This window comes from Pectinophora gossypiella, chromosome 5 (genome assembly GCF_024362695.1).
Source record: "Pectinophora gossypiella chromosome 5, ilPecGoss1.1, whole genome shotgun sequence".
Lineage (NCBI taxonomy): Eukaryota > Metazoa > Arthropoda > Insecta > Lepidoptera > Gelechiidae > Pectinophora > Pectinophora gossypiella.
In genome coordinates this window covers 11,648,464-11,675,303 of record NC_065408.1, presented here as the reverse complement: position 1 = coordinate 11,675,303, position 26,840 = coordinate 11,648,464, and the positions used below count along the sequence as shown (strand labels likewise).

Below are 26,840 nucleotides of genomic sequence, written 5' to 3'. Positions count from 1 at the left end.
TTTTCAAGGTAGGAAACTAAAAATTGGTACATTGGGAAAGGGAAACTGTGTTAATCCGGATTACACGCGAGCGAAGCCGTTGGCAATAGCTAGTATACAAATAACTCAAGGTAGAAGTTGGTGGTGGAAGTAAGAGCTGCTATTTCCTGAATGGTGCGGTTAAACATCCCACTCATAAAATGGGAAGCTCCAATACGACAACTTATAGTTGGCGTGGGAGTTTATATTCATGTTGAATATCTATTTAACCGTTTACGGATTCCATGTTAAAGACTATTGGAAAACTATATGTCCGTGCATCGAAAGCGCTTCCACTGGCTTAGTTCTGTTTTACGTGTAAATATATTTACAATTAATGAATTTAAGAATATTTTTACCCTGACACCAGTGTTGATGAGGTTGGTACTCCAACTCACAACCCACACGATAGAAGAAGCGAAGAATGTATTTATCATACCCCGGACACTTTATATAAAAATCACATTCTTACCGCCTAAGGCGTAAGAAGCGAAACAGATAAACAGGCGCGTTCTCACTTACTCCTTAGAGGCTCCCGGTCATTTAAGACCAAAGATCCAGAGGTAGTGGACAAAGAAGTGCCGTTCCAGGGAATGTACCTAAAGTGGGAATGTTCCCGTTGAAAAACCCTTTAATAGAAATGATACTGGCTGCTTTTTTTTTTCAAATTTTCTTTCTTGTACTCTGGTCTTATGTACCTAAAGGTTAGGTAAAAAAAGAGCATAAGGTGCAAGCCTTTATACGGTCGGGAACATTCCCAAAGTGGGAACATTTTCTTTTACATTCTTTACGTATTATTTTTTACTATATGGTAAGGTATTGTTTAAACTATCCGGCACAAACCGGTAAAAGCGATGTACTACCGTGTTGCCATGTTTTTCTACAAACTTTTAGAACTGGGGGGTTAAAAAGGCCACATCTTCTTCTTCTATCGTGTGGGTTTTGAGGCGAATTACTAACCTCATCAACCCTGGTGTCAGGGTTACTATTGAGCCGCCAAAGGGCCCTGACATGACTCATTTATAACGACTACGTACTTACACAGTAAGTAGTAACCGGGACCAACGGCTTAACGTGCCTTCCGAAGCACGGATCGTCTTACTTTCGGACAATCAGCTGATCAGCCTGTAATGTCCTAACCAAACTAGGGACCACAAAGTAATTTTTGTGATATGTCCCCACTGGGAATCGAACCCAGGACCTCCGGATCGTGAGTCCAACGCTCAACCACTGGACCACGAAGGCCACATCGAAGCAATCCATCTAAAAAAGCAATATTGCAATTTGTCATTTGCGCATATAAATGCAATGCAAATAAATGTCAAATAGCAATATTGCTTTTTTTAGTTGATTTGCTTCAATGTGTCAACCTTTTATCCTTCCTGTACTTTAATGGGTTTTTAATATGATTTTTGAATATGATTGTATAAATTGACACATGCCAGGAAACCTAGCATCGAGACAAACTAGTCTTGATTAAAGTTGCATTAAGTAAATAAATTTAAAAAAATAATAAAAATGGTACTCTGAGTATCAAGAGAAAGAGATATTCAAAAAGAGAACGTATTATTCCCGAAAGTGCCAGCGTATTAATTATTCTCAATGCGTACTATATATAGAGTAATTAAAACTATTTTTATACAATTCAAGACAATCTTATTGATTTTCTCCTCGTCTTGGAAAAAAGGTTTGGAAAGAAAATAAGTGACTGGCGTTCATTGAATCTGCGTTAGTGAACGCTAGAAATAACTTTCCAGATGAAAAAATGGATATCCTGTATTTTTATACAATTATAAAGTTTCACGACAAGCAAGAGCAAGTTTATATTTATAGACGTCAATATTTATATTTCAATTAAGAGCTGTATGTATCTGTAACTACTGCGTAACAAGGTTAAATATTGGTTCAACACAGTCACATCAACATCAAGCTTGAAAACATCTCATTTTCTTAGAACGAGTGTTTGTTTATAAAATATGTTTATTGAGTAATAAATAACAAAATGTACAAATATATAGCCAGTGTCATTTACAAATCCAAGGTACATAATATATGTTATGGACAAAGTGATTAACGCAGGCATTATGAATAATGTCCAGTTCTATCGGGCAAAGTGATTAATTACTATCTAAACTTCATTATTTATCACTTTGCCCGGTCATTATTATATTGCTACTTGACAATTAGGCAAATTGACTACTGAAACTTTAGTTTATTTTATGTTAAACTTTTATAACACAAAGACTTATTGTAAAATTTATGTCTTTATATGTTTTGTGTTACCTATATTTTCAAAATGATTTTAAATGTAAAATCGAATGGATTCTTAATGAAGAAGTCCTTTCTTATTAATACAAATAATAACATAAGCTCGACTATATCCCAATGGGGTAGTCAGAGGTACATCCATCCAACTAGGTACCGCCTCATCGAGCTTTCTGTTAGACCAACGTGATAACATAAAAGACGACGGAAAATTCCACTTGATATTAACTCAGAATCATGGTCTGAATCATTCCCCTGAGTATTCTTTACGATGTCACTAACACCCTGTATAACCATAACATATATCATATAAAGAACACAAACAGTTTTGCCGGCTAAAGAGCACCTATATAAATCTTTATGAAACTGGTCTTGAATAATACCGTTTAGAACGAGTGTAAATATGCGTGTATAAACGTTATATTTGAAATCATTACTATGAGTACTTCTACACCGTTTCCCAGCCGTTTATCAGTGCGGGCGTGTGGGTCACGAATTATCTGGCCTCATTAAAAATGCACGGTTCACCACACGGAGATATTGAGTGACTCGCTACCAGGGATTGCTTTCTACCTTACCCACAATTCGTAATCCTTCAGTGATCGTTCACGTAAGATCTGCTCCTATTGTTCTGGTTTATCTCATTTTTCCATATTACGTTTAATATTAATTATATAATATTATTTAAATAATATTCTCTTTTTCCCTAAAAGTATTAAGGTCGAATAAAAAACTCTGTATAATTCCAAAGAAATTCTCTTACGAGTACAAAAGACAATCCCAAGTTTTCGTCAACCGCTCAATATGCTAATTCTGGTAACTTCTGACATTGATTTAGATGTAAATTATGAGAAGCTGACCTTCATTCCCTGGCATAATATTTGTCTTAACTTGTCTCTGATTACGACTACAGAATCGGGTTTTATTCTCAGTTTGAATTTCAGATAAAGGAATTTGGAGTAATTGAAGCTGCGTTGAGAATATATTTAGCTCTCCGGCGGCACTAAATAGTGCTCTAATAAGATTAGAGTATTCAACTATGTGGGAAATAAAGTTTTAGGAAAATTTACGTTTACATTCAATACCTGTCACTTAGCTACATATTTGATAAAAATTGTATACATAGTAAAGGGTGGGTGACCAACTTATTCGCCTGCCTTTATAGACACAAAGATTTCCTGTTCTTCCAGACTAAGCACAGAATTGCGAACAACTTTTCCTTATCAATAAGTTGAAACGGCGAGAAAATAACAACTCAAACACACCCATCAGATCAAAGGCTTAACTTCTGACAGATCAATCGTCTACTTTACTTACTATGTAGTAAAACATTTTTTTGAATAAACGAACTGCTCTTTTTGTTTAACAATAAAGTATAAATAAGGATTTAAAAAATCAATATATAGATTATATTTCCGCAAAACTTCGCTGGTGTTTGATGGTAGAATAAAAATATGTTTTCACAATTTTAACCGAATTTGAAATTCATCCAAGCCGCAGTGGTACACCGCAGTGTAGCTCTCTGGTATCGAGAGGCCTCTGTTCAGCAACTTATGCCTACATGTACATTATGTTTCTTATGTTAAACATTATCCTAATAAGGAAACCACCATAATCAACTTCATCACCGCAGGTTTTTGGCCCGCATAACATTAGAAATCGGCAATCTCTTTCTTTATTATGTAACACATCTACTTAAAAATAGACTGTGACTAACTGAACACGTGGGGCTTGCACAGAATTATATCGAGGGCTTCCGAATGCTATCTGCAGCAGATAGACGTCGTACGGCTATCGGTCGAGGACGTCGATATAATTCGCGGTGAGCGCGTCATTGTGTCCGTGCTGGAACCGCGGTGGTCTGAGTTGCTCTATGGTTGGAAGTGGAAGTTAAAAGATTCAAAATATGCACGCATTGAAATGTCTTCGGAACTCAACCTATTAAAGGGGTGCAAAGTATCTACATGGGCGAGTTCACGTCTACAACTTACATTTGGTTGATAAAAATCCACTCACCGTTTGGAAGGAGATATCAGTATAGCAATGATCTTCGCGTTGGGCAGCAGGGCGTGCGCACGTCGCGGCACCAGGTCTCCGTCGAAGTATGTGGCCGACTTCTCAAACGTCAGCTGAGACGTGTTGCTCAGACTCGGTGGGAAGAAGTTTAGGTACCTGAGAGAGATATTTTTAGGTAATCATTGTGTGTGTTCATAATAGTTTGTGGCTTTGTATGTCCTAATAGGGATTGTAAAGTACGGGTAAATCCCGGGTATGTCGTAATATCCGACTGCGGGATTGTGTCCTTTCTAACAGGATGAACACGTGATCATAGGTGATGGATAGGTGATCATTTGTCACCATAAAGTTTATCATATCCACCTTAGAACTTCGTATCAACAGTGGCTGCAACTTGTCTTATGATTACTTGTGGCTCTCGGCTCTGCCCACCCAATTAGGATTTACGGGCGTGTTTATATTTCGTTCCAACTTCCGACCTACTGTAGAACGAAAAGCAAAGGGATTATTTAACACGTTCACTGTGTATGAACCACATGTGAGGCAATAAATTTGAAACTCATACGTGCATGTCCCATATATGGGGCACATTTTTTCATGCCATACCCACTATGGACATAAATTCCTAGTAATATCAAATTATCAGTTACACAGTGAACTTGTTAATATTAAACTTCGATGGTTTAAGACTCACATTATGATACTGGATGAAAATGAAGATTTTTACACAAGTCTCACAAATCAGTCTCTTTTACGTTTCTCTTGCGAACGAAAAAGAGGAAGATGGAAACATTACGTTTTATAACATAACATAAAAAGCCTATATACGTCCCACTGCTGGGCACAGCCCTCCCCTCAACCAACCGGAGGGGGTACGTTTTTATAATAAGCTAAAATGCGCTTCTAACAATTACAATTCTAAAATAACTGTGCCATTACAGTAAATAACCCACAAAGACATATTATTTGGCGACTGGGAAACCCCAGTTACATTACTTTGGCACCAGCTAGCCAGTTTAGTTCACCTGTCATAAGTTTCAAGCTTCCGACTTGGCTTAATGACTGCAGTTGCGACACTATTACACTTGATTGACGGTTTCACTTTAAACTGCTTCCGAGCCGTACAATAACCACGTTTCAAATACGGCTCAAATAAACTTACTAACTGTTCATTTATGAATTATATTTGGTATCACATGGAAACAAAGTGAAGAAATCTTCAATTCATTTCCTATACCTAAATTGCTACCAACTGTTATACTATCTAACTGTTTATAATTGTGTATTTTTAATGTTTGTTTTAAGTGCAATAGAGTTTTTGTATTGTATTGTAAATCTGCATGGGAAGATTCTCCATCAAACCGCAAGAGTTTACCTACTCTATTGGTTGATCGAGGTGTCTGTGCTTAAGACTATTCAAACAATTATATATAATAACCATTACGTGATTTCCAGGCCTTCTGCCCCGTTAATGGCAATGGTCCCGGTTACTATTTACTGATGTAAGTGAGTAATCGCTACATGAGTCATGGCAGGGGCTTTTGGCGGCTCAATCATAATCCTGACACCAGGGTTGATGATACTGGTATTCCTCCTCACAACCCCCACGATAAGAAGAATGGCAATGGGTGGTATCCTATTACATGGGACTTAAACGTAGCTGGCGAGCAGTTTTGTTTTTGACGTGACTTATTGTAGATTTGCCGCAGATGGCATTAACTACTTGGTCGGACAAATGGGGAGCCCTGAAGGCTCTCACCCGGTACAACGTTTAAGATAACAGGCCTGAGGGTGCCCAGTTGACCGCGAACATTTGAAAGGATTAATCGACTCTAGTGGGTTGCTAGCGATAAGCGCTGAATGAGGGAAACTGCCGAGGAGTACTGTGTGTAATGTATGTATACATTTCTGCCTACCCCAGGGAGACAGGGAGATACGGATTCAGGGATACAGGCGCGATGCTGTTATAATAACTATCGATTATTCAAGTGTATAGGTACCTAAAGTGGGCCAAACAAACTTATTTGAAAACGGAAGCGTCGATAGGATCGATTAGTGTTTGAACAGTTTGAATCTCTACCGTAGTTGGGAATTTAATAAATAAATTCTGACGGACAATGTAAACAAATCACGGAGGTAGTAGCGCACAGTTACTGATTGGATTGAGAATTGGAAATAGCACATTGGATGGAGCTCTTTTACTACTGGTGTTCGATCCCGATACTGCGGGCATAAACCGCGTCGAGCGTGTTGCAACTCTGTCGCGTTATTTTGCTCCCAAACGTTAGTTTTGTTGATTTGCTGACTAGGATTGAAAGTGGCCTACATTGTTGGTTTTCCGGATCAACGGTTCATTATTTAGACAACTGACTGAATAAATTGAGGAATAGTGGCAAATAATAATATTTACAACTGGGTAGTTTGCTAGATCAAAGACAAATTATGAAATTCTGATTACCAAAAAAAGGAAAGGATTAAAGGAAGATCCAACGACGACGAAAAACGTTTTCTTTTATCTATTTAACCTACTTATGAATTTTAATGAAGTAAAAGATACTAATAAGTGCGACATTTTGCCACGTTTTTCTATGACGTCACAAGTTGCTTTTTCATACAAATTCCATAGTAATTTCATGTTTGACGTTTAGTAAAAAGTAACTGATTTGACTAGTTGGAAACTAGCCTATTAATGCCCTTCTTTGGGCAGTCTAGTATAGAGGTTATATTGGAATAATGAGTAGGATACGGAAAACAACGAAGCCAGAATAAATTGCGGTGCTTGGTCATCCTTAATTATTTTGCATTACCGCGTCAAAGTTGCAACGGGGACAGTTAATTCATTTCCTTACAACAATCTAGACGACATTTATCTAATTAAATTTAAAAAGTTATTTAGTTGCCAAAATTGGTTTTGAAGTAATAATCATCAGGCCAAAGTACAATTTAGATGAGAAAAGTATCTGTATTTGAACCCGCAGCAAGATACGAAGTTTCTTGTTCACAAAGACACAAAAGACACGAATATCTAAGAAACTGACACGTCGATGTCTTACAAATTGTAAGGGGCGTCAAAACAAAGAACGCATGGAGAAATTCGGTTGAACTCCTGTATTTGTAAACCATAGACAAAGAAGATCTATAGATGTCCCAATTGTATACTGGCTATCTAGTGTTTCAAATCAATCTTATCTTCTTATCTTATTTAGACTATTTGATCCCACTGACCAATATTGTCCAAAAAAATACTTAAATGTTAAATCTTAAATATTATTTAGGGCATTTCCTACATTTACGGGCTACTAGCCCAAACACCTTCACCAGCCCGCACTTTCCATACCCCCTCCGGTTCATTGGGCTTCCCGGCTGTGTCAAGCAGTTGGACGTATATAGGTATTATGGTAAAATTAAAAAAGAAAGCGTATTTTTCTTGTATAACATTTTTGAATTGAATAGAAAATAAAATTGTATTTACAGTGAGTGCCGCTGACGTGTGCTGTGTTTTGATTGGTTAATTCAAAATCACCGTGCAGCTAAGCCAATCATATCGCTTTGTCCACCTTAGATCAAAACGCAATGATGTTATGTTTACGTTACTACTTGCTTAGATAGGTGTTCCTAAATAATGTCTATGTGCTTAGTTTGCTTGCGAATTTAAGAGAATACATTTTCTGCAGGCGCATCGAGCAAGTTTGTGTAGGTAGCTTTTACCAAGGATGCGTTCGCATGAATGGGTCTTGTAATATTGAAAAGTTGCTATTATCTTTTTCCTAGGCGTTTCTATTTTATAACAATTTAGTTTCATTTGAATAACCACGCGTAGTAAGACATAGCAATTTATCAAAGAAATCGTTTTGTAAGTCTATTGCTCGCGTGTAGTAATTAAGTTAAGATTGCACAGTTTGTTACTGAAAACTATACACCGATATAAAAATAGGTAAGTAGTGGAATTTACGCAAGGTCACCTCTATACGTTTATCGAATCACGTCGATAAATCCCTTTGCCGACCAATAAAAAAGGTTAAAAGCGATATTGGGACAGACAAAAAATTGCTTCTAAGTTGAAACCTTTTTAAAAATTTCGGCTCAGCCAACAGTATGGCCATCTAATCGTTTAGATTTCAGTCTATTCGGAAAATGTGGAATAAAGATCGATAAGGGAGGGTCATTAATCATGCGAAGGAGCTCTCATTGAATCCGTGCAAGGTCGTAGATTCTGATTTATAACTACAGCGTGACGGATTGACATGCACGTGTCTGATATTATATGAGATATTTCGATACAAGCCTTCCAAATAACCTTGTATTTTCCTGGTGGGTTTCTTACTTAAAACCAATGTTTTCGTTCTCATTTTACTGGTTCAACACTTGTGAACGAAAACTTAAGTTTTTTCTTGAAAAATTCTCTTGATATTTTTATTTAGGTTTCCTATTCATTAAAGTTGGTTGAACTAGTAAGCCCGAATGAATGGAAACCCGCAAGAGAGAAAGGTTTTTGTATAAAATACTATAAAAGTAAAGTATGTCGAAGTCGCAAAAGTTGTCAACCGTCTAGATTAGTTGGTGCTCTACATAACAGATTCATGTCGCTTCGCTGGATAAAGTTTAAGCTTTGTGTTTAATGGAAGTGTGTTTTTGGATAGTTTTTTTGTAACAAAGTTGTTAAACGGATAATTAAACGTAAAATAATAGAATAAAGTTTTGTTTTTATCATCTCCTGTGGACAGTATGGGTCGACCGACCAGCTCCCCAAATAAATGGTTGTTGTTTCAAAAGAAGTACCAAATCGAATCCTTCCAAGATTAGTTGTTGTTGAAGAACTGAAGCTCTTCGTAAATGGCTGAACTGGAAAGTAGTGAGACCAATGCTGGTTGCGAGGAACGTATAGAGCGCTGTACTGCTCGCCTTCTGAGGGGCTGTCACCAAGATTGTTGTAGTTGAAGAACTTACCAGTCTAATCCTTTCAAGTAGTTGTTGTTGTTGAAGAACTGGAGCTCTTCATATGTGGCTGGGCTGGGCAGGTTGGGGGCCAACGCCGGGTGCATGGCGAGGAAGGTGTACAGGGCTGTACTGCCTGTCTTTTGCGGGCCTATCACCAACATCTTCGGTAGAGTGCCGCACCACTTGCTCTTCGACCAGATACGGCGGTGGCGGATGTCGTCACACGGATTCTGGGTGAAAAGAACTTGATTAGATTTTTGACTAATAATCACGACCTCACCCAATAGAGATACCAACTTTACACCAAACTAGAAGTCCCAGACTTTTGATCAAGTAATTTAATTTTGTTATCTGTTTGGAGAACGCGTCACTTACATCTCAGTGTCACCGGTTTGAATCCCGGCTCGGGCTCTAAACCACTGAATTCGACTTTGTGAGTTTGAATTCATGTTTGGATCATAGATAATTGATATCACGTGGTTTCCACTAATTTTGCCCGGTTAATGGGGACAGGCTCGCCCCCTATTACATGGGACTTAAACATAGCTCGCGAGGAGTGGGTGTACTATTATACCTCTGTCTACCCCTTTTGGGGATACAGGCGTGTTGTTAAGTTGATTTGAGTGTGTTCATCGTAAACACGCAGTAGAGCGTAGTGGAGTATCTCTGTGCTTCCTCCGAATAATGAGGGTTATTCTTTGGGATGTATGTAGGATGTTTAATATTATGTTATAGTTAGATAGCACTTCTGCTAATACCTTTCTTACATTCTATCTTGTAAGCCGGATCCACCCACAGCTGGGTATAGGCCTCCTCTCTTTCACACCATTCTTTCCGGCCCTGTGCAAGTCTCATCCACTGCTTTCCGGCATATCTCACAATATCATTAACCACAGTTTTATAAAGTAATCTGTACGTAGTCAGTATATTATATTAAAAGTTTCGTTCAAAAACTTCTATAGAACAGATTTGGTTGATATATTTTTAAATACGTTTAAATTTTTGTTTATGCGTTAAAATGTTTGTCTACGTCAGGGTATATTTGCACAAGCTCTGCATTCTAATTTGTATGAAAACGCCAACGCATCGCAGTGTCAATAGTCACAGGCGTGTTCGCACAAAATTAAAGTAATGTGTTGGCGCAAAATTGTATTCAAATCACTCAATAATTTAATTGAAAATCACAAATAATAGACAATAAATGTCATTATTACTGACTAACCACAGTTCCTAATCACGCTTATTTGCCACCGGAGTAAGCAGAGATAAAGTTTATTTACTTATTTACTTAGAGACTATGGAATTCCATTGCACGTTGCATGTTAAGCCATTGGTCCCGGTTACTACTTACTAATGTAAGTAAGTAGTCGTTTCATGAGCCATGACACCAGGGTTGAAAAGGCTGGTACTCACAACACACACGATAGAAGAAGATGGAGTTCCATTCGCTTCGATCCTGACATACTTCTCTTGCTTCTTCATATTCATCAATCGTTTCATACACGCACGCCAGGTCAGACTAGATAGTACTAAGCCTTTCCTAAGGACATCTCCAATATTTTATAGATTATACCTTTACTTTCTGTTCTGAGGATTATACAGTTAATAGCATTCAGTGAAAACTATGTTTTTCTTTATATGCGGATATTCCTTCTCGACACATAAGTAACTCGTAGATAAGAAAATTTAGGTAAATCATTCCTATTTTCATCATAAACCGAGATGTTATGCCGCAGAACAATACATTGCGTTAGCAGTTACGACTAACGGAAGTAAGCCGTATCTTGTTTTACTAGAATATAATCGTAAACAAGTCTATAGTCTTCGGTTTATCCTCATATTTACGCCATACTACACGCCAAAGGATGATTGAGTGAAAACCTGATAGATACGTTTGTAGGTGTACAGTGTACTAGTCAAAAGGCAAAAGTGTTGTATGACAATACTATTTTTTTTTGACGTGACTTATTGTAGATTTGCCGCAGATGGCATTAACTACTTGGCCGGACAAATGGGGAGCGCTGAAGGCTCTCACCCAGTACAATACTAATTAATTCATAAAGAGAACATTTGTGACTAAGCCTTTGTTTTTTTTTTACATAATATAGAAGTAGTTTGTTCATAATAATGTTTTTTTATATTTATAATTGTTATATTATCACTACTGACTTAGTGTACTACAATTAATTATGACTTATTAATTAAGTTTAAAATCGATAAAGATATATAAGGTTTCCTGGTAGAAATTTATCTTCTTATCGTGTGGGTTGTGAGGTGGAATACCAGCCTCATCAACCCTGGTGTCAGAGTTATGATTGAGCCGCCAAAGGCCCCTGATATGGCTCATGTAACGATTACTCACTTACATCAGTAAATAGTAACCGGGACCAACCGCTTAACGTGCCTTCCGAAGCACGGATCATCTTACTTTCGGACAACCAGGTGATCAACCTGTAATGTCCTAACCAAATTAGGGATCACAAAGTGTTTTTTGTGATATGTCCCTAACGGGATTCGAAACCGGGGCCTCCCGGGGGTAGAAATTGATATTAAGCAATAAAGAAGTAGAACATGAATTCGAAAAACGATTTCGAAAATCATAGGTTTAGACCCGTGCTGGATTCGAACCTGCAACCTTACAGTGAGAGTCAAGAGTTCTTCCAACTGGGCTACCACGCTCACGGTGCTCACGGCATTTTAATATCGAAGCTATAAATAAGGAACCATAGGTGAGCTCCGGAAGTATTTACCTACAGTTGCATTTCACACTTGGACGATATTTCACGTATTTTATAGGCCAATAAAATATTTAAAGTCGAGCCGTGCATGTTGATTCAGTGACGCAAACTTGCGTTCGGCAAAAATATGAGCAAATCGACAATCCGCGCGTTGTGACGCTGCTGTTAAAAATATTTCCTCTTTTCGACGTATTGTTGGGTTTGAAAATATCTTTGAATTTATTAAAATTATGAAACTTCGTGCTACGTTAATCGGAAAAGACAAATGGTAAATATAAGGCGCAAGGTAAAAAAAACCCTCAGTATTTGTTACGGTGTCACTAAAAACCATACGAACTTGTATGGCTACCTGTACGTACTTGTACGGGGTGTAAGTGACATCGTAACGAATACTGGGAGGGATGATTCAGCTCACTGGAATTTTCCATCGCAAAAGTATAGAATTTAAAATAATTTATAAAACTAAAAAAATACATGAATTTTGTATGTGTGCAATAAACTACATTTCATTTGATGATTTCAGCTTGCAATATCCCAACCTAACCAAGGACAGTCTCACAAAGTATTTGAAACATGTGCAATGTGATCATCATCTCCTTAGCATTATCCCGTTATTCACAGTCTGAAGATTTGACAGGTCCGGTTTTTTACAGAAGCGACTGCATGTGTGACCTTCGAACCCGCGAAGGGAAAACCAGCCCAATTCAAGTTACCTACCTCCGAAAAGGCATTTCTCGGGAATATGGATTTCCTCACGATATTTTCCTTCACCGCAAACATATATAATATGACAACTAAAGATAACCCACACTTAAGTCAATAGAGACGCCAGATGACAACGACGCGATTTCACAAACCTACATTTTCGCCCTATTTTGTCGCTCGTCTAAATCCCACGTAGATTCACGCACTAGAAATATGAAGAACGTTTGACCTTTCACGGGTATACGAAAAAGTTATGTTATAGTTATTTATACGAATAAAGAATGAATAGCCCCCTATATAACTTCGTTTGCCAGCATCGTTAATCTTTTACGGTTCATTCTACGGTATAATGTAATAAATTTAACGGCTACTACAATGTTTGTCTTAATTTCGTTAATAAAAATATGTATTTTATGGATCGGTATAATTTCTTGAGCTGGCAGGGCCCACCAAGGGTCTTTCTCTGAGAGTAAATTTATACTACAAACTTTGAGATTAGCTTCGGTAGAAGGTTAATTTGATAAGAAAATTCTTGCCGCCTACGCAGAAAAGTGGCTGACTCTGTCGTATAAATGTCAAATAAAATGTATATTACGTTCTTCGGAAGTAGCGTTATAGGGATTTAATTTAGCGGGCGTTAGTTCAAGAGAAACCATACCAATTAACGGCGAATAAGGACGAATTGAACATGGCCCAATTCTCTTATTGTATAACGTTCACATGACTGGATTAAGCTTGTTAGCCAAACGTAACACCAACTTGGAGTCGAAAAGCAAATTTTTTGTCAGACGCGCTAAAATTTTGGACATAATTCCCATAAAAAGGAACCACAAATATTTACAAAGACTGAAACTTTGTATTTACATCGAGTTCTAAAGAACAAGCATCGTCTTTAAAGTTAATATTTGATTTAAAAGTCATTTCTTTCAAGCAAGACATTTTCCTTGTATTATTTAATGATTTCGTAGAACTCCGCATTACCTGAGGGTTACATTACCATATTTGCTATAAAAGCCATTCGAATTTATGCAGTACTTATAAGTAATATATTATAAATAATATGGTTCAGGTTCAATCAAGACATTTTAATATCTTTAGAACTCCTTCGATCTTAAGTTCGTTTTTGGATCTAATAGAAAGTGTTATCAATGTCATTCTTCGCCGTCATGACATGTCATGACAAACATCAGTTCAACTACGTCGATTGACGCACGGCCATGCGCCTTCAATGCGAAGTAGACAGAAGTCAACGAATTAGCCAAGAGAGTAGCATTGAAGTCTCTTTTAAACTCGTATCGTTTGTTACCGTGAGCCTTACAGCGTAAGTGTGAGCGAGACAGACAATCCGTGCCCGTTCACATTTATTCCTTAGTGGCTTACGGCCATTTAGACTCATTCAGATTTCTGAATCTGATTCATTCAGAAGGGGTGAGTTAAATGTAGCTCAGCGTCTGATACGAATCCGCGGCGCGGTGAGTTCTCTGCGTATCATTCTTTATTCTATGCGGCATCACCATTCGGGCGCCGACCTCAGCCCTTCTGGGACTTACTTTTCGTTAAAGGAGTAAAGGGGAGAGCGCGCGGACCTCGTTAGGCTGGACAAGGTAAGAATGAGATTTTTGTATGGAGTGTCCGGGGTGTGTCTAAAGGAAAGTTGGTCATGGTGTACTCACCCCCCACAGCGGGTTGAGTTCGTCAGGCCTCAGCTGGAAGTACTTGTCGGCGAGCGCGAGCGGCGGCGCGGACGCGAGCCGCACGTTGGTCCAGCACCGCAGGAACTTCACCACCGACTCGAACGTGTACAACGCCAGACGGTCGTTGCCATAGTTCGACATATGTGTCATAAACACGTTGATCTGCATGGGACAATGATAAATACTACGTCAATAAAGATAAACGTCGGTCTAACAGAAAGCTCGGTGAGGTGTGGGTTCTTCCTTGTTGTCCTTACCCTTATGTCCAGTTGTTTCATACAAACACACCTTTATGATTTATCAAGGGTTGTGAATAAACAATCTATCTTCGCAGTGGCAAGCGTATTTTTAGAAACAATTTGTGAATAAATAAAGAAATGAAAACATGGAAGTGGGTGTTCCGAATTCCGTTTAAATGAATATTTTCTCGAACAAGTCCTCGTTTCTTATTCTTATATATTCCAGTGTAGGTACCTATTGAAGTAACAAGCCGTTTCATTTTGTCGCCCTATCCTACGAATGTGTCAATTATGAATGTGAAATTGGTAACTTTTCAGTGGAAGCTTTTCTACTATTACACGCAGGGGATGAAAAAATGGAGGAATTTAGCTACAATCCCTTAAGATCGTGTCACAAAATGAGTAATTGGATTTGGTCTGGACTTACATTGTGACTTTGTGACGGCCTTTTTATAAAAGACGTACCTACCTATTTTTGTTGGAAAATACGGAAAGCTAGCCAATGCAAAGCTTAACCAACGAAGGAAGCGGTGTGATATTATTAAACGGAGAATTAACTTGATTGACAACCTTTGTAAAACTGTGATAGAATCGTTCGAGTGTTGGTAAAAAACTATTTTCCATATTTGGGATATATTATACCTGAAAGTGATACATTAACCTAATTATATAAAATGCTCTATTTGTCCTAGCAATAGCGACGTAATTAGCAGAATGCGACGTAATTAGCAGAATAAATCTGTGAGTGAAGATAAGCACTGCTGAACAAAATAAATTATAGTACAACAAGTGGAGACTCACTCCAATTTATTCCTGATTACGTCGATACGGACGCCGAATTGAAGTGGGATTATTTTTATGGAATCGAAATAAAATCGGATTTATCAAATATAATTTGGTTGGTCGGTATATTCGCCGCACGGCTATTATTTATAGGAGCCATAAAAGCCGCAAGAAGAAGAAATTCTCATAAAGTTATCCGGTATACCAGATATTCATGCTTAATCTCATTGAGCTATCAACTTGTAAGTGAAAAAGTTTCTTAAATTTGGTATGATTTAAAGGTTTTCTTGAACACATCTTGAATCTTGGTAAAGTTCTTCGACGATAATGTAAAGTATAAAATCGATATCAACTGCGACGAAATTGGGATGCATTTTGCCTAACTTAACGTCATAGGCTAAGACCGTAGTATTTAATATTGGAAACGTATTTTTTATAGAAAATCTGTCAGCAGAAAAAACATCACATTTATGTAAAGGATCTAAAACCACAAGAATCGTTGTTTGTTTACCATGATTTGTGACTTTGTTTATTCCAGTATTCATATGGGAAAAAGGGTGTCAGTTTATGAGGCCAAAAAAATGCAAACATTATGGGAAAAGTAGCGTTCCCTGTAATACGACAGGCAGACATACTATTCAAAGAGGAAAAGATGCATAAGGAAAACTGAAAATGAGGGATTTTCCAGCTGCGTTCCTCAAAAACAATATAGATGGCGTTGTGCAGATTTAATGTAATAATTACCTATTTTCTCGTTACTTGGCTACATAATTACTCAAAAATATAATGTAATGGCAGAAGCATATATAAAAATAATTGTTGCTTGATATTTGGATTATGTTGCTACCTATATTGCTATTCTTGATGTTGATCGGAATAATAATAGGTTGAAGATGTAATTATGCCTGGGTGTGATAAAAAGGGTCATTATTTATATCCAAAAACAAAGATAAAAGATGCATGATAGACATGATAGTTATCCATGAAATTAGAATGTTAAACGCAGGAAAATCTTTACAGCGCCATCTATAATGTTTTTGAGGAAGGTAGCCTGGAAAGTCCCTCATTGAGTAGAAACGCAACATCTACAAGGTAAAGGTAAGAAAGGTAAGTAAGAAAGAGGATGTTGAAATTTATCCTTAACGAGAAAACAGAAAGAAAATGACCTCTCTCTTTCTCGTATGGGTTGTGTTGTGACTTGTGACATCAATGACCGATCTCATCAACATTGATTACGTACAGACTGGAAAGATTACCGATATCTTCTTCTTGTCTTGTCTAGCCTGACACCCCACTGCTGGGCAAAAGCCTCCCTCTTTTTCTATGAATCTCTAAGATATAGATATAGAGGGTGTTAGTGAAAGGTAACGAAAAGTTTGAAGGATGATTCAGGCCATAATTATGATTCTCATGGTCTGAAACACCCCCTCAGTATCCGTTACGATGTCCCTAACACCTTGTAGAATTACATATATGGATAGCTTATTTTGCATAGTTTCTTTCAGTAGACCCAATCGCAGAGCGCAGCACAGGAGAGCGGAATGGAGGTTGAATTCCAGCTAGACATGCAAGGCTTACCGGGTTGTTGATGACAGTCTGGAACAGTTCGCCACCCTGGATGGAGCGGTCAAGCCGCTGTCTGCCTCCTGGATACCGCTCCAGCAGTAGCGTGTGCGTGAAGAGTCCGCAGGTCTGTCGCGGGAGCACCATCACGCCGCGGTGGCGGAACCCTCGACGTAGCCTAAGTACAAACACATATATTAATTATATCACGCCTACTATCTGTTGGAGTATGCATAGACCACAGAATTCCACTCACTACGGTAATATTAAGTTTACGTGTGTGTTGGGTTGAAGATAAAAAAAAAAGAACGCAAAAAAAATTAGAAAACAAAATTGAAAAAAAAAGCAATAATTAATTGAAATTTAGAAAGTAGCATGGAGAATGCTACACCGACAAGAGCGTGGCTCTTAAATAGTGATGTGATGGGTTAAGGTGCAGTGCCCATGGTTTTAGCCTTGAAAGAAAACCTACGCCTGTTCATTTAATAGAAACATATTTTTTTGCTTTAAAATGCCACGCTTCTACCTGAATCCCTAGGTCTGGTGAGATTATGGTCAAATGCGAGTCAATCATGTATACATACAAACCCTTCACCATTACCTTACCTCGCTTCTCACCGATATGGATACCAGTAAAAATTCGACATCATAATGGGACGCAGCAAATCAATAAGTACGCCATAATCAAATCATTATTTTCGATAGAAGGCAAAGTGCTATAAATGCAGTGATCTCCGTAAACTCATTACTATTCGCATCAAATGTTACCCTCGGGAAATGAAACGTCATTCAATTTATTGACCTACATTTAACGCAAGCTATTCCCAATCGGTTCAGTTCGACGCCTCTCATAAATATTGTCAATAATGAAAGCGTATATTGGTGAATTTGGCATTACTATAATATGATACAATAAGGGCATTGTCATGTACGATAGCGCTATTCAAATTGAACGAAACATCGGAAATCGGGAAATACTCATGACGTGCCTGAATTAGTATTGTAAAGGTGTAATAATAATTTTGAACTGATTTATTAATGATAATGAGTTATTAATGACACCTTATACCATAGTAACACAGTTGGATCAACCATTATAGACGGTGATACGGGTCACCACCTATCTAACTACGTTGGTCTAACCCGTTGGTAGGGTACCTAAGCTCTGATTACCCAATACATACATAAACTCACGCCTATTTCCCATCGAAGTTGGCAGAGACTATGTAATTATATTGCTTCGATGCTGATACTTATCTTCTTTTGTCTACATACCAACAACCTTTGCCTTATATCGTGAGCTTGTTGTGTTGAACTAATTTTTGAGAAAATTATACTAGCCCATGCATCGCTCGTATAGATATTCCATCGACTTTAACGATAAGCCAAGGAATGATAAGCAGGACAATAAGACTCCTTACTTTATCACAAAAATATGTACTGTGAATTTCTGTTTCCATTTCACTACAAATGTTACGCAAGCAATATCCAAGAGGGCAAAACGACTAGCTTTGTACCGTGCACAATGTGTACGATATAATTGCATTATTGGAGATATCTTGGAATTGGAGACGCACGCTCGGGCCACAACGCAATGTTTGCGGTCGACGGCAGTTTGCAAACCGCAGCGATGCGACGCCGCAAACTGGTCCAATAGCAAGACACTTATTTGGACCATCAGTTATGTTCGGTGCACTATTGCATAATAATGTGCCCCGGTACAATGCAATCTGGAGGTAATGGTTTCTTGTTAAGCTCTAGAGTTGCTGCTTTTGCGTTACGTAATGTAAGCGCTAAACTGGGAATATACATTTACATAAAAGCACAAAGCTTCCTAACTTAACGGAATTTAACTTTTTACTTAAGAAATAGCTCAAATTAAAGGATTTATATAAACCCGATGAATAGGAGCCGTAGTAGCCCAGTTAGTAGAACGCTTGCCTCTCACTTTGAGGTCGCAGGTTCTCATCCAGCACAGGCCTAAGCCAATGATTGTCGAATTTGTTTTCGAATTTAAATGATTATCACGTGCTCACCAGTGAAGGAAAACATCGCGAGGAAAGCCACATTCCCGAGAAATGCATTGTCGGAGGTATGTGACCTACGCGGGATGATAGGTCAGACAGACAGTCGCTTCTGTAAAAAACCGGACCTGTCAAATCTTCAGGTTAGGTAAGCGGACCCTGTAAAAAACGGGATAATGCTAGGAAGATGATGATAATGATTACCCGATGAATTGGGATGGGATGAATTAGTGTAATAAGCCCTTATGGTGCAGCGCAAATATACGACTCTACTTAAAAGAAAAGTGCAACATATATATAACAAATAAAGTATATAGGTTACATATCGCGGTTTTTCGTATGTATTTACATATCGCAGTGTTTATATCCATCACAAGCGGAATGTTAATGATAAACAATGTTCTATTTCGTACTCCCGTTGAAATGAGCACAGCAAGGGCGTTTTACAAACACAAACAATCTAATTTAAGATTACAGAGGCGAAGTTGATGATTCATTCCATACTTCAATTTAGAATATCAATTTTGATGAGAAGTAATAAAAAAACGTCACACCAAAAAGGGCGATTCAAAGTCGTTACAATTTAGGTTCAGACACAAAATAATTTAACACGTACATACATACACACATAACACGGAAATGCACTTAAACTTTAATACTCACTCCAAATGTTACATGCATATGGTATAAAAAAGCGTTGTAGATAAAATCTTCAAAAGTTACTGCTGATCGGATATTCAACTGTTGAATTAAGCGCGTCTTTGTCAAATCACGGCAAATCGAATTATTTAACATTCCAGCCTAAAAGGTAAACTCGCCTTTAAAGTCGGAAGGATCCGTTCTACAACGAAAAAGGTGTGTTCAATTTTAAACTTATGATTCATTAGTAGAGTTGAATCTTGTGAATATTTTTGTTTTTTAACACAACAACCACACGATTATATTCTCAATTGGGCTAGTCAAAGGTGCATCCATCGGTAGATGAACTAAGTACCAACGCTTCACTGAGGTTTCTGTGCTTCGTGTGTTTTTCTTAGATAGGTATATTATAATATATAATTCGTACGAAAATACACATTATGATATCATATACAACAATAAATTACATTCGTATAAGAGAGAATTGAATTACGAACCTAATATTAGAAAAGTTTATGATTCCCGATTGTTGGCATATTAACTTATAGAATGAGAAATACTCTTTATTTGCTTTTGAAAAGCATATATTGATCTAACCGGCTACAGAGTAGAGTCGAAAGAGGAAGGAAATAAACAAAAGTAGCGTAGCGAGTGTAGAAGAAACCAAAGCGATGTGTCAGGGTTGGACTAAGTGGAATTCCTCGGTCTCTGCCTTTATATGGGAAATAGGATCTTATGCATGTTGACAACTAATAAGTACCAACCTGGCCGGCCTCAAATGCGGGTACTCCTCGGTGCTAGTGACCTTGACATCCCAGACCTTCCTCCAGGCCTCATACAGCGGCTCGTGGACCGGGTACACTCCGGAGTGGTGCGGGGACACGGAGTAGCTCGAGTTGGTCGGTATACCATGCTCCAACGCGAACTGCTTGTTCAACATCATCTCAGCCTCGAGCTGGGAGACGTTGTTGTATAGGTGGGGTTGCTGGTGGTTCCACATGTGGCAAAACCTGGTGACAACAGGTCGGAAATGGGTTAAGAAGGAGGTGGACTTAGGTTAGTAGACCAAGAGTTGCGGTGATGTGAGCCCTTTCTGAACACAATGAAAAACCTTATTACCGTTCTCATACAGCCGTGACGTATTTAGACAGTTCAGAATTGAAATCTATTATAAATTACCAACGAAATACCGAAAGATTTACGACATCGTATTATTCAAAAGCAGAAGCATATACAATATTATCATTATAATTAATTGTCTGAATAAGTTCAAAATGCATACACCCAAAAGTACATTAAGTTAATGTTTAAACTGTAGGTTATATAATACGAACACAAGCTGCAATGTCAATTAATTACGACCTATTACCTCAATTTATATTTTAATGTTAATTTAAAATGCATATTTTCCAATTGTGTGTATTAATACCGAGGCGTCATGTCCCGGTGAAAGAGAGCGCTGAAATAAGCCGGACGCGACGAGTAATTCTGTTTGTAAATTGCTTCTCGGGCTTTCACAAACGTATGGAAATTGAATAACGACGCTATAACAATGATATGGAACTTTGTATACGAAAGTGCTGGCTGGCAATAAACACGTTAGAGGGTGAATTTAGAATTTAGAAAAGCGGATTTTGTAAAATTTTACATAAACTGACAGAGTATGTTACGAACTACATTCATACTAACACTTATACTTGCTCTTATCAATCGTAATAGGATGTAGAGTATAATCTACTACGTCGCAAAATTTAAAACATTCCAAGTAAAAAAAGAAGTTCTAAAACAAATCCTAAATATGACGTAACTAGTTGAGAAGTAAATTTAATAATAAGGTGCAATCACAATACGGATGATCATGATAACATAACGTGTTCTCAATCCGAAAATTTGGGTCTGTTTCACCACCATATCAGGATCTGCTGGTTAAAGTTCAAGATCATCATCATCAATTTAAGAGCCACGCTCTTGTCGGTGCAGCATTTCCATGCTACTTTTTAGGGAAATATAGGGCAGTGGTTTCCCTCTTGCCTACCGCCCCGCAGTACTCTGTCTGACGCAAGTGGGATGGCGCCCAGAGTAGTCTATTACAAAGCCATACTAGGACTCCTGTCCTCCGGCTCTGAATAGTACTGTCAAAAAGTCCAAGATATCCTATTGAAAAGTCATCAAGTGACGAATGTAAGTGTGTCAAAGCCTAAGTGTGTTACAACCTGACAAACCATCAAGTAAGGAGCTTACACAATGCACACAAATAGCACCTCTTATACCGGTTACAATGCGGTATAAAGGCAAGTGAAACTTACCAAGTAAAATGTTCCCTGTTCCTTAAGAGCGCGTCGTCGCCTAAGTTTTCCAGTACAGTGCCGTGGTGGTAATACTTGGCACTGTATCCGAGGTTGAACTTGAAGCCTGGCACCAGCCGTTGGAGTGCCGTTTGCGAAGCCAGTAAAGCTGCCACGTCCTCCTCGTGGAGGCGAGTACCTGGTTACAAATTAGTGTCATCTTTCAATAATAAATCTTATCAATTTGGAATTACAATAAACAAGATCGTTACATTTTACAAATAGGAATAGAGTAGTGTTCAAATAGGAAAACAAAATAAAAAATTGGACCACGAGATTTTTCCAACACAGTATCTTTTTCCCGTAGCAGTGGTAAGATATCCTTTGGAATTCGACTTGATTTCTTGATGATTCGCTAATTTGTGCTGGATATTTTTGTATACCTACTGCATACCCTAACCATGCGAATGCGTGTAAAAATTGCTCTATTTTATATTTAATGAATAGACCTGCATAAAAATGTTTTAAAGATTTTAACTGTAATAATGACAAATTACAAAGCCATCGTCTATCCCTACATCATAATATATCCCTCATTATAGATTATCCCTTATCATTGGTTTTTTATTCATATGGAGCCCAGACCGCCTTTATGTAATAAATAATGTTCACGTGTGCGTGTGTGTTACCTACTACCAACTTTTAGTAATAAGATAAATTGTTACTAACAAAATATGGTTGTATACTGAAATAAAAACTTACTATTATTACAGAGACGACGTGACCCTTCAAGAAAAAAAACATATCGTATCGTAGAAGTCAAGGATATGGCACTGGGATAGATAGGTAGCGAACGCTGGTCGCCGCACCAACACCAGCTAAGCTCTTAAAGTATAATTAATGAATGAAAGGGTCAAATGGATTGCGATAAGAGGATTTTCTACAATAAATAGATTGGGTCGGTCTGACAAAAAATGGTCCGCATTAAAAAAGCGGATCCACAATTTCAATTTGGCTATTACTTTTTATTGGCATGATAAAATATCAAGTCTCAAAAATAATTCGTTTAAATTTCTTTAGCTAAAGCGTTGGATATACGTTTTGTGAATCTTTACAATCTAAAACAATTTTGATTTTTTGCTCTCGGTAGGTACTTAGCTCACATCAAAACAAGATAAGTTTCTGTGAATTACTCATTACGTTACGTACTTTGTTTAATATGTTTTAACAAGAAACATAAAACACCGATAAGAAACATAAACACAAATTATCAATAATTTTATTACGCGTTACTACTAATCAAAAATACGTTGAAATAACATTCCCTTTTAACTGTTCGTTGGAAAAGTTTATTCGTAAGTATATTCTAATCTAATTTCTCTGAAGTTGGGAAAAACATGTGAGGAAAATGCACGTTCGTGCAGTGGTGTGACGATCAATAATGTATCCCGATGGGATTGGGAAGCCAGAGAAAAAGCTCTGCCAATGTGAGTGTGATACGCTTCCATGTGCTGCCTGAATACGTTCTTTATTGTGTTTCGTATACAACCTGACCCCTTGTCGTAATATATTCACTTAACATGTTTATGTCGCAACTCTACTGGGAATAGACCTTAAAGAAAAAGACAGAATGTCATTATGGCCTCTGTAACACATGCGATTTTGCATACATAACATGTATAAATATTAAACAGCATTTAAACATCCCACTGCTGGACACGGGCCTCCACAAAATCAACCAGAGAGGGTATGGATGAAGAAATCCTTGGGTGTCGGGGCGGTGAAATTGAAACAGCAGCGTCTTGTTCTTGTGTTGTATTGAGAGAAGGGAAGAGCGGAAGCTCCGCGAATGAATGTAATCACAAAAGTGTTTCCATATATAAAAATATTAAATATATGTTTTCAACAATGGAGCACACTCTACCATGCTGCACACATACACACATAATCATACACATTTAATTTAAATAACATAAAGACAAATAAATTACACATAAGATAAATACACGGCGCATTTAATTTCTAGTAGAAATCTCTTCCAGCAGACCGAGAAAGAGATACATTTAAATAAACTAGTTTGTTTTTGACAGACTTGCCTCTCTCGCCGACGAATATGTCGTCGATATCCACAAGGATCCACCTCTCGAGGTTCAAGCTAAGCTGGCCGTGGCTGAGGTAGCTCAAGGCGTCAAGGAACAACAACCGGTGTAACCAGAACTGCAGGCCAGACCCGAACAAGACTCGGTGGACGCCATCCAAGCGCCCGTGGTCTTGTATCACTGTTGCCAGAGGTACTCGTTCTTCTGTTTCAAGTAATTACGATAAATATAAGTCAAAATTGAAAACACATTTACAACTTAGGTACTTATCTATATTTTCATCTCTCTCGAATTATATTCGACTAGATTATGCAGCGAAGTTAGAGCGCGTTATTTTTACTAATTCGTTAACTTTAGGTAAGTCTGTGTTTATCTGCATCTAGTCAAACTGATTTGAGGCTGTTAGATAAAAGTAAGGAATTGTAAAAGACAGAGCTTCAGTATTCGACTTCAGAATTTGTTTTAAAAGGAACAAATGATTTATCCAGTTTGCTGGATATTTGTTAAAAAAATACTTTATCCAAAGCTAAGTTTCCATGAGTCATGCTAACACAAAGCTAATATCATGAAAGTATAGATCAGTTTAATAAAACCGCGATCGCAAAACTATTTTAATGAAGCTTTGAACCACAATTGTTCGAATAGAAGCTATTCATTGAAATACGAAGAACCAATTAGGGTGACCGGCACAAACCTACTCAATATTGGCTTTATTGAAATCGATTATCAAATCGGATTACCGGAATATGCTTTCAAACTGAAACATTTACTACTAATTCGGAGCTTTTTTTATGAGGAAGATTTAGGACTTACTTAGACCAAATTGGAGATGTCCTTAGAAAACGTTTAGTACGATTTACTCTGAACCGGCGTGCGTGTATGAAGTGATTGATGTATGTGGAGAAAGCAAGGGAAGTGTGTCAGGATCGAAGCAAATGGAATTCTATAGTCTCTGCTTACCCCGGTGGGAAATAGGCGAGAGTTTATGTATGTATGTCGGAGCTTTATCTAAATCAACAAAAGTATATTCACGTTTAATGACACTTCACTTGACATTTTATTGCTCTGTAAGATTTTATTGTCTTCAATTGAATCAGTTTCGGATTTTCAATTAAATCAGGGTCTTAAAGATATCAAAAACTGATTCATATAAGTATTCTAGAAGTATCTTCGATTGGCTCTTTCCAATTTAACGAAGTCAATTGATTCCTGTGATTCGCGATCCAAATACCTAGGTAGGCTTTGATGTGGCCTTTGATCCCCCCATGACTTCTTAGATGAGATAATGATATTTCCTCCTTTGGCATTTGACTTGTCATCGTGGCAAGAGGAACCGCCTATCTGCATAGGATATTTAAGTGGTAGATGGTTTCATGCCGGACGAATGGGACATAACGACTTCATACGTATTACATATAGGCCGGATTTAAGTGGCCCAAAATCGTTCATATTGGAGATCTGTGAGGATCAAACGAGGATGAGGAGCATTGTCATTGTCAATTCCTGCACGTTTCAGCTCGTCTCCTGTTTTATACGCTTCGATGGAAACCCGCCTGAGAGGTTTAGGAATTCTAGAATTCTTCTCACCACTGGTTCCATATTCGTTCTGCCGCAACGCCCAAGCGACGGGCTCGTATGTGGAGCTGTTGGCACGGAAGACGGTCCAGTGGTCTCCTGGTAGAGCGCCCCAGGCAGTCTCCCCAGCTCGGGACAGTCGCAGCACCGGCGACGCGGGGTTGAGTGTTGCATCCTAATTTTAAGTGGGAAACAGATTTTATGTGGTTCTATTTACAAGGTTCTGCTTAAAAGACTTACAAAAGCAACAACAAAATAGTCTCGGTACATCACAAAGTGAGAATTACTTTTTTGTTGCTTGTTATCTGATTAAGGCGACGCTAAAAAGGTGGATTACATTATGTTATTTTTGTTTACAAATCGTATTGTTTAACAATATTTCCTTAATCAGAATATCTGGAGAGCTTGCTATAAGCGTATGTGATAACTGACCTTCAATCTGAGATTGGTGTGCATGAACAACGGGAACCCTTTCAACTGGGCTCCAACTAACGTCTCTTCCCCAGGTGTTGCGAAGCCGACCACCCCCACGGAGTATTCTCGGCAGTATTTGTCCAGTAGTTCGCGGTTCCACTTGTCCATGTTCGCGTATTTGGACAACGATTCGAACACGATGACACCATAGCGCCCCTTGTCCAAAGTGGTCAGTACAGGCAAACTCTTGCCGGCGACTTCCACTTTGTACCTGGTGAAAAAAAAATTATAATCAAATAAACACCATAATAATTATTTTGTTGATCATTGACTGATTAAAAACTTTCATCCTCTAATCAATAAAGTTCTTATATTTCTCTGATTTTCAGTTCGTTTGATGTATCTAACCTTTATTAATGTTAACTTTGCTTATTGAATCAAAATATTTCAAACGATAATTTAAATAATCTTTCTACAAATAATAATACTATACGGTTGGTTTGGCCAGAGTAAATCATTTATGCGTAAACATGATTACGCATTGCAAACAACACCATCGCGGACCCAAGCCAAGAGTAGGTAAGTATTTTATTTTATAAAGAACCGCATTATAATAATTATGCGAATTTTAAATGTGGAGCATCCACTCTGGGGATTTAATGCTGCGGCATTTCTTTGAATAATTTTGTTTAAACTAGTATAGCTAAGTATAGCTTTAGCACAGGTCGCGGTTACAAATATTACACATATATTATGATTCATTCCATTGTCCGCATTACATTGTAAAATTAAAATAAATGTTAGCACTGTAGCACAGAGATAAGACACTGTTTTAGCTTTGTACG

General features: G+C 37.9%; 1 protein-coding gene across 3 annotated transcripts in view; it reads right to left on the bottom strand.

Annotated features, from left to right (window-relative positions):
- Positions 1-26,840, bottom strand: part of LOC126367015 (bifunctional heparan sulfate N-deacetylase/N-sulfotransferase) — an 84,071-nt gene that overhangs the window by 6,001 nt on the left and 51,230 nt on the right. For all 3 annotated transcript variants that reach the window (XM_050010374.1, XM_050010373.1, XM_050010375.1), the window contains 9 exons: positions 26,014-26,266; positions 25,594-25,756; positions 24,004-24,210; positions 21,929-22,106; positions 20,387-20,632; positions 16,975-17,137; positions 14,354-14,536; positions 9,247-9,467; positions 4,300-4,455 (listed from right to left, as the gene is read on the bottom strand). In XM_050010374.1, coding sequence (XP_049866331.1) covers positions 4,300-4,455; positions 9,247-9,467; positions 14,354-14,536; positions 16,975-17,137; positions 20,387-20,632; positions 21,929-22,106; positions 24,004-24,210; positions 25,594-25,756; positions 26,014-26,266 — 1,770 coding nt within the window. The remainder of the gene's footprint in view (positions 1-4,299; positions 4,456-9,246; positions 9,468-14,353; positions 14,537-16,974; positions 17,138-20,386; positions 20,633-21,928; positions 22,107-24,003; positions 24,211-25,593; positions 25,757-26,013; positions 26,267-26,840) is intronic.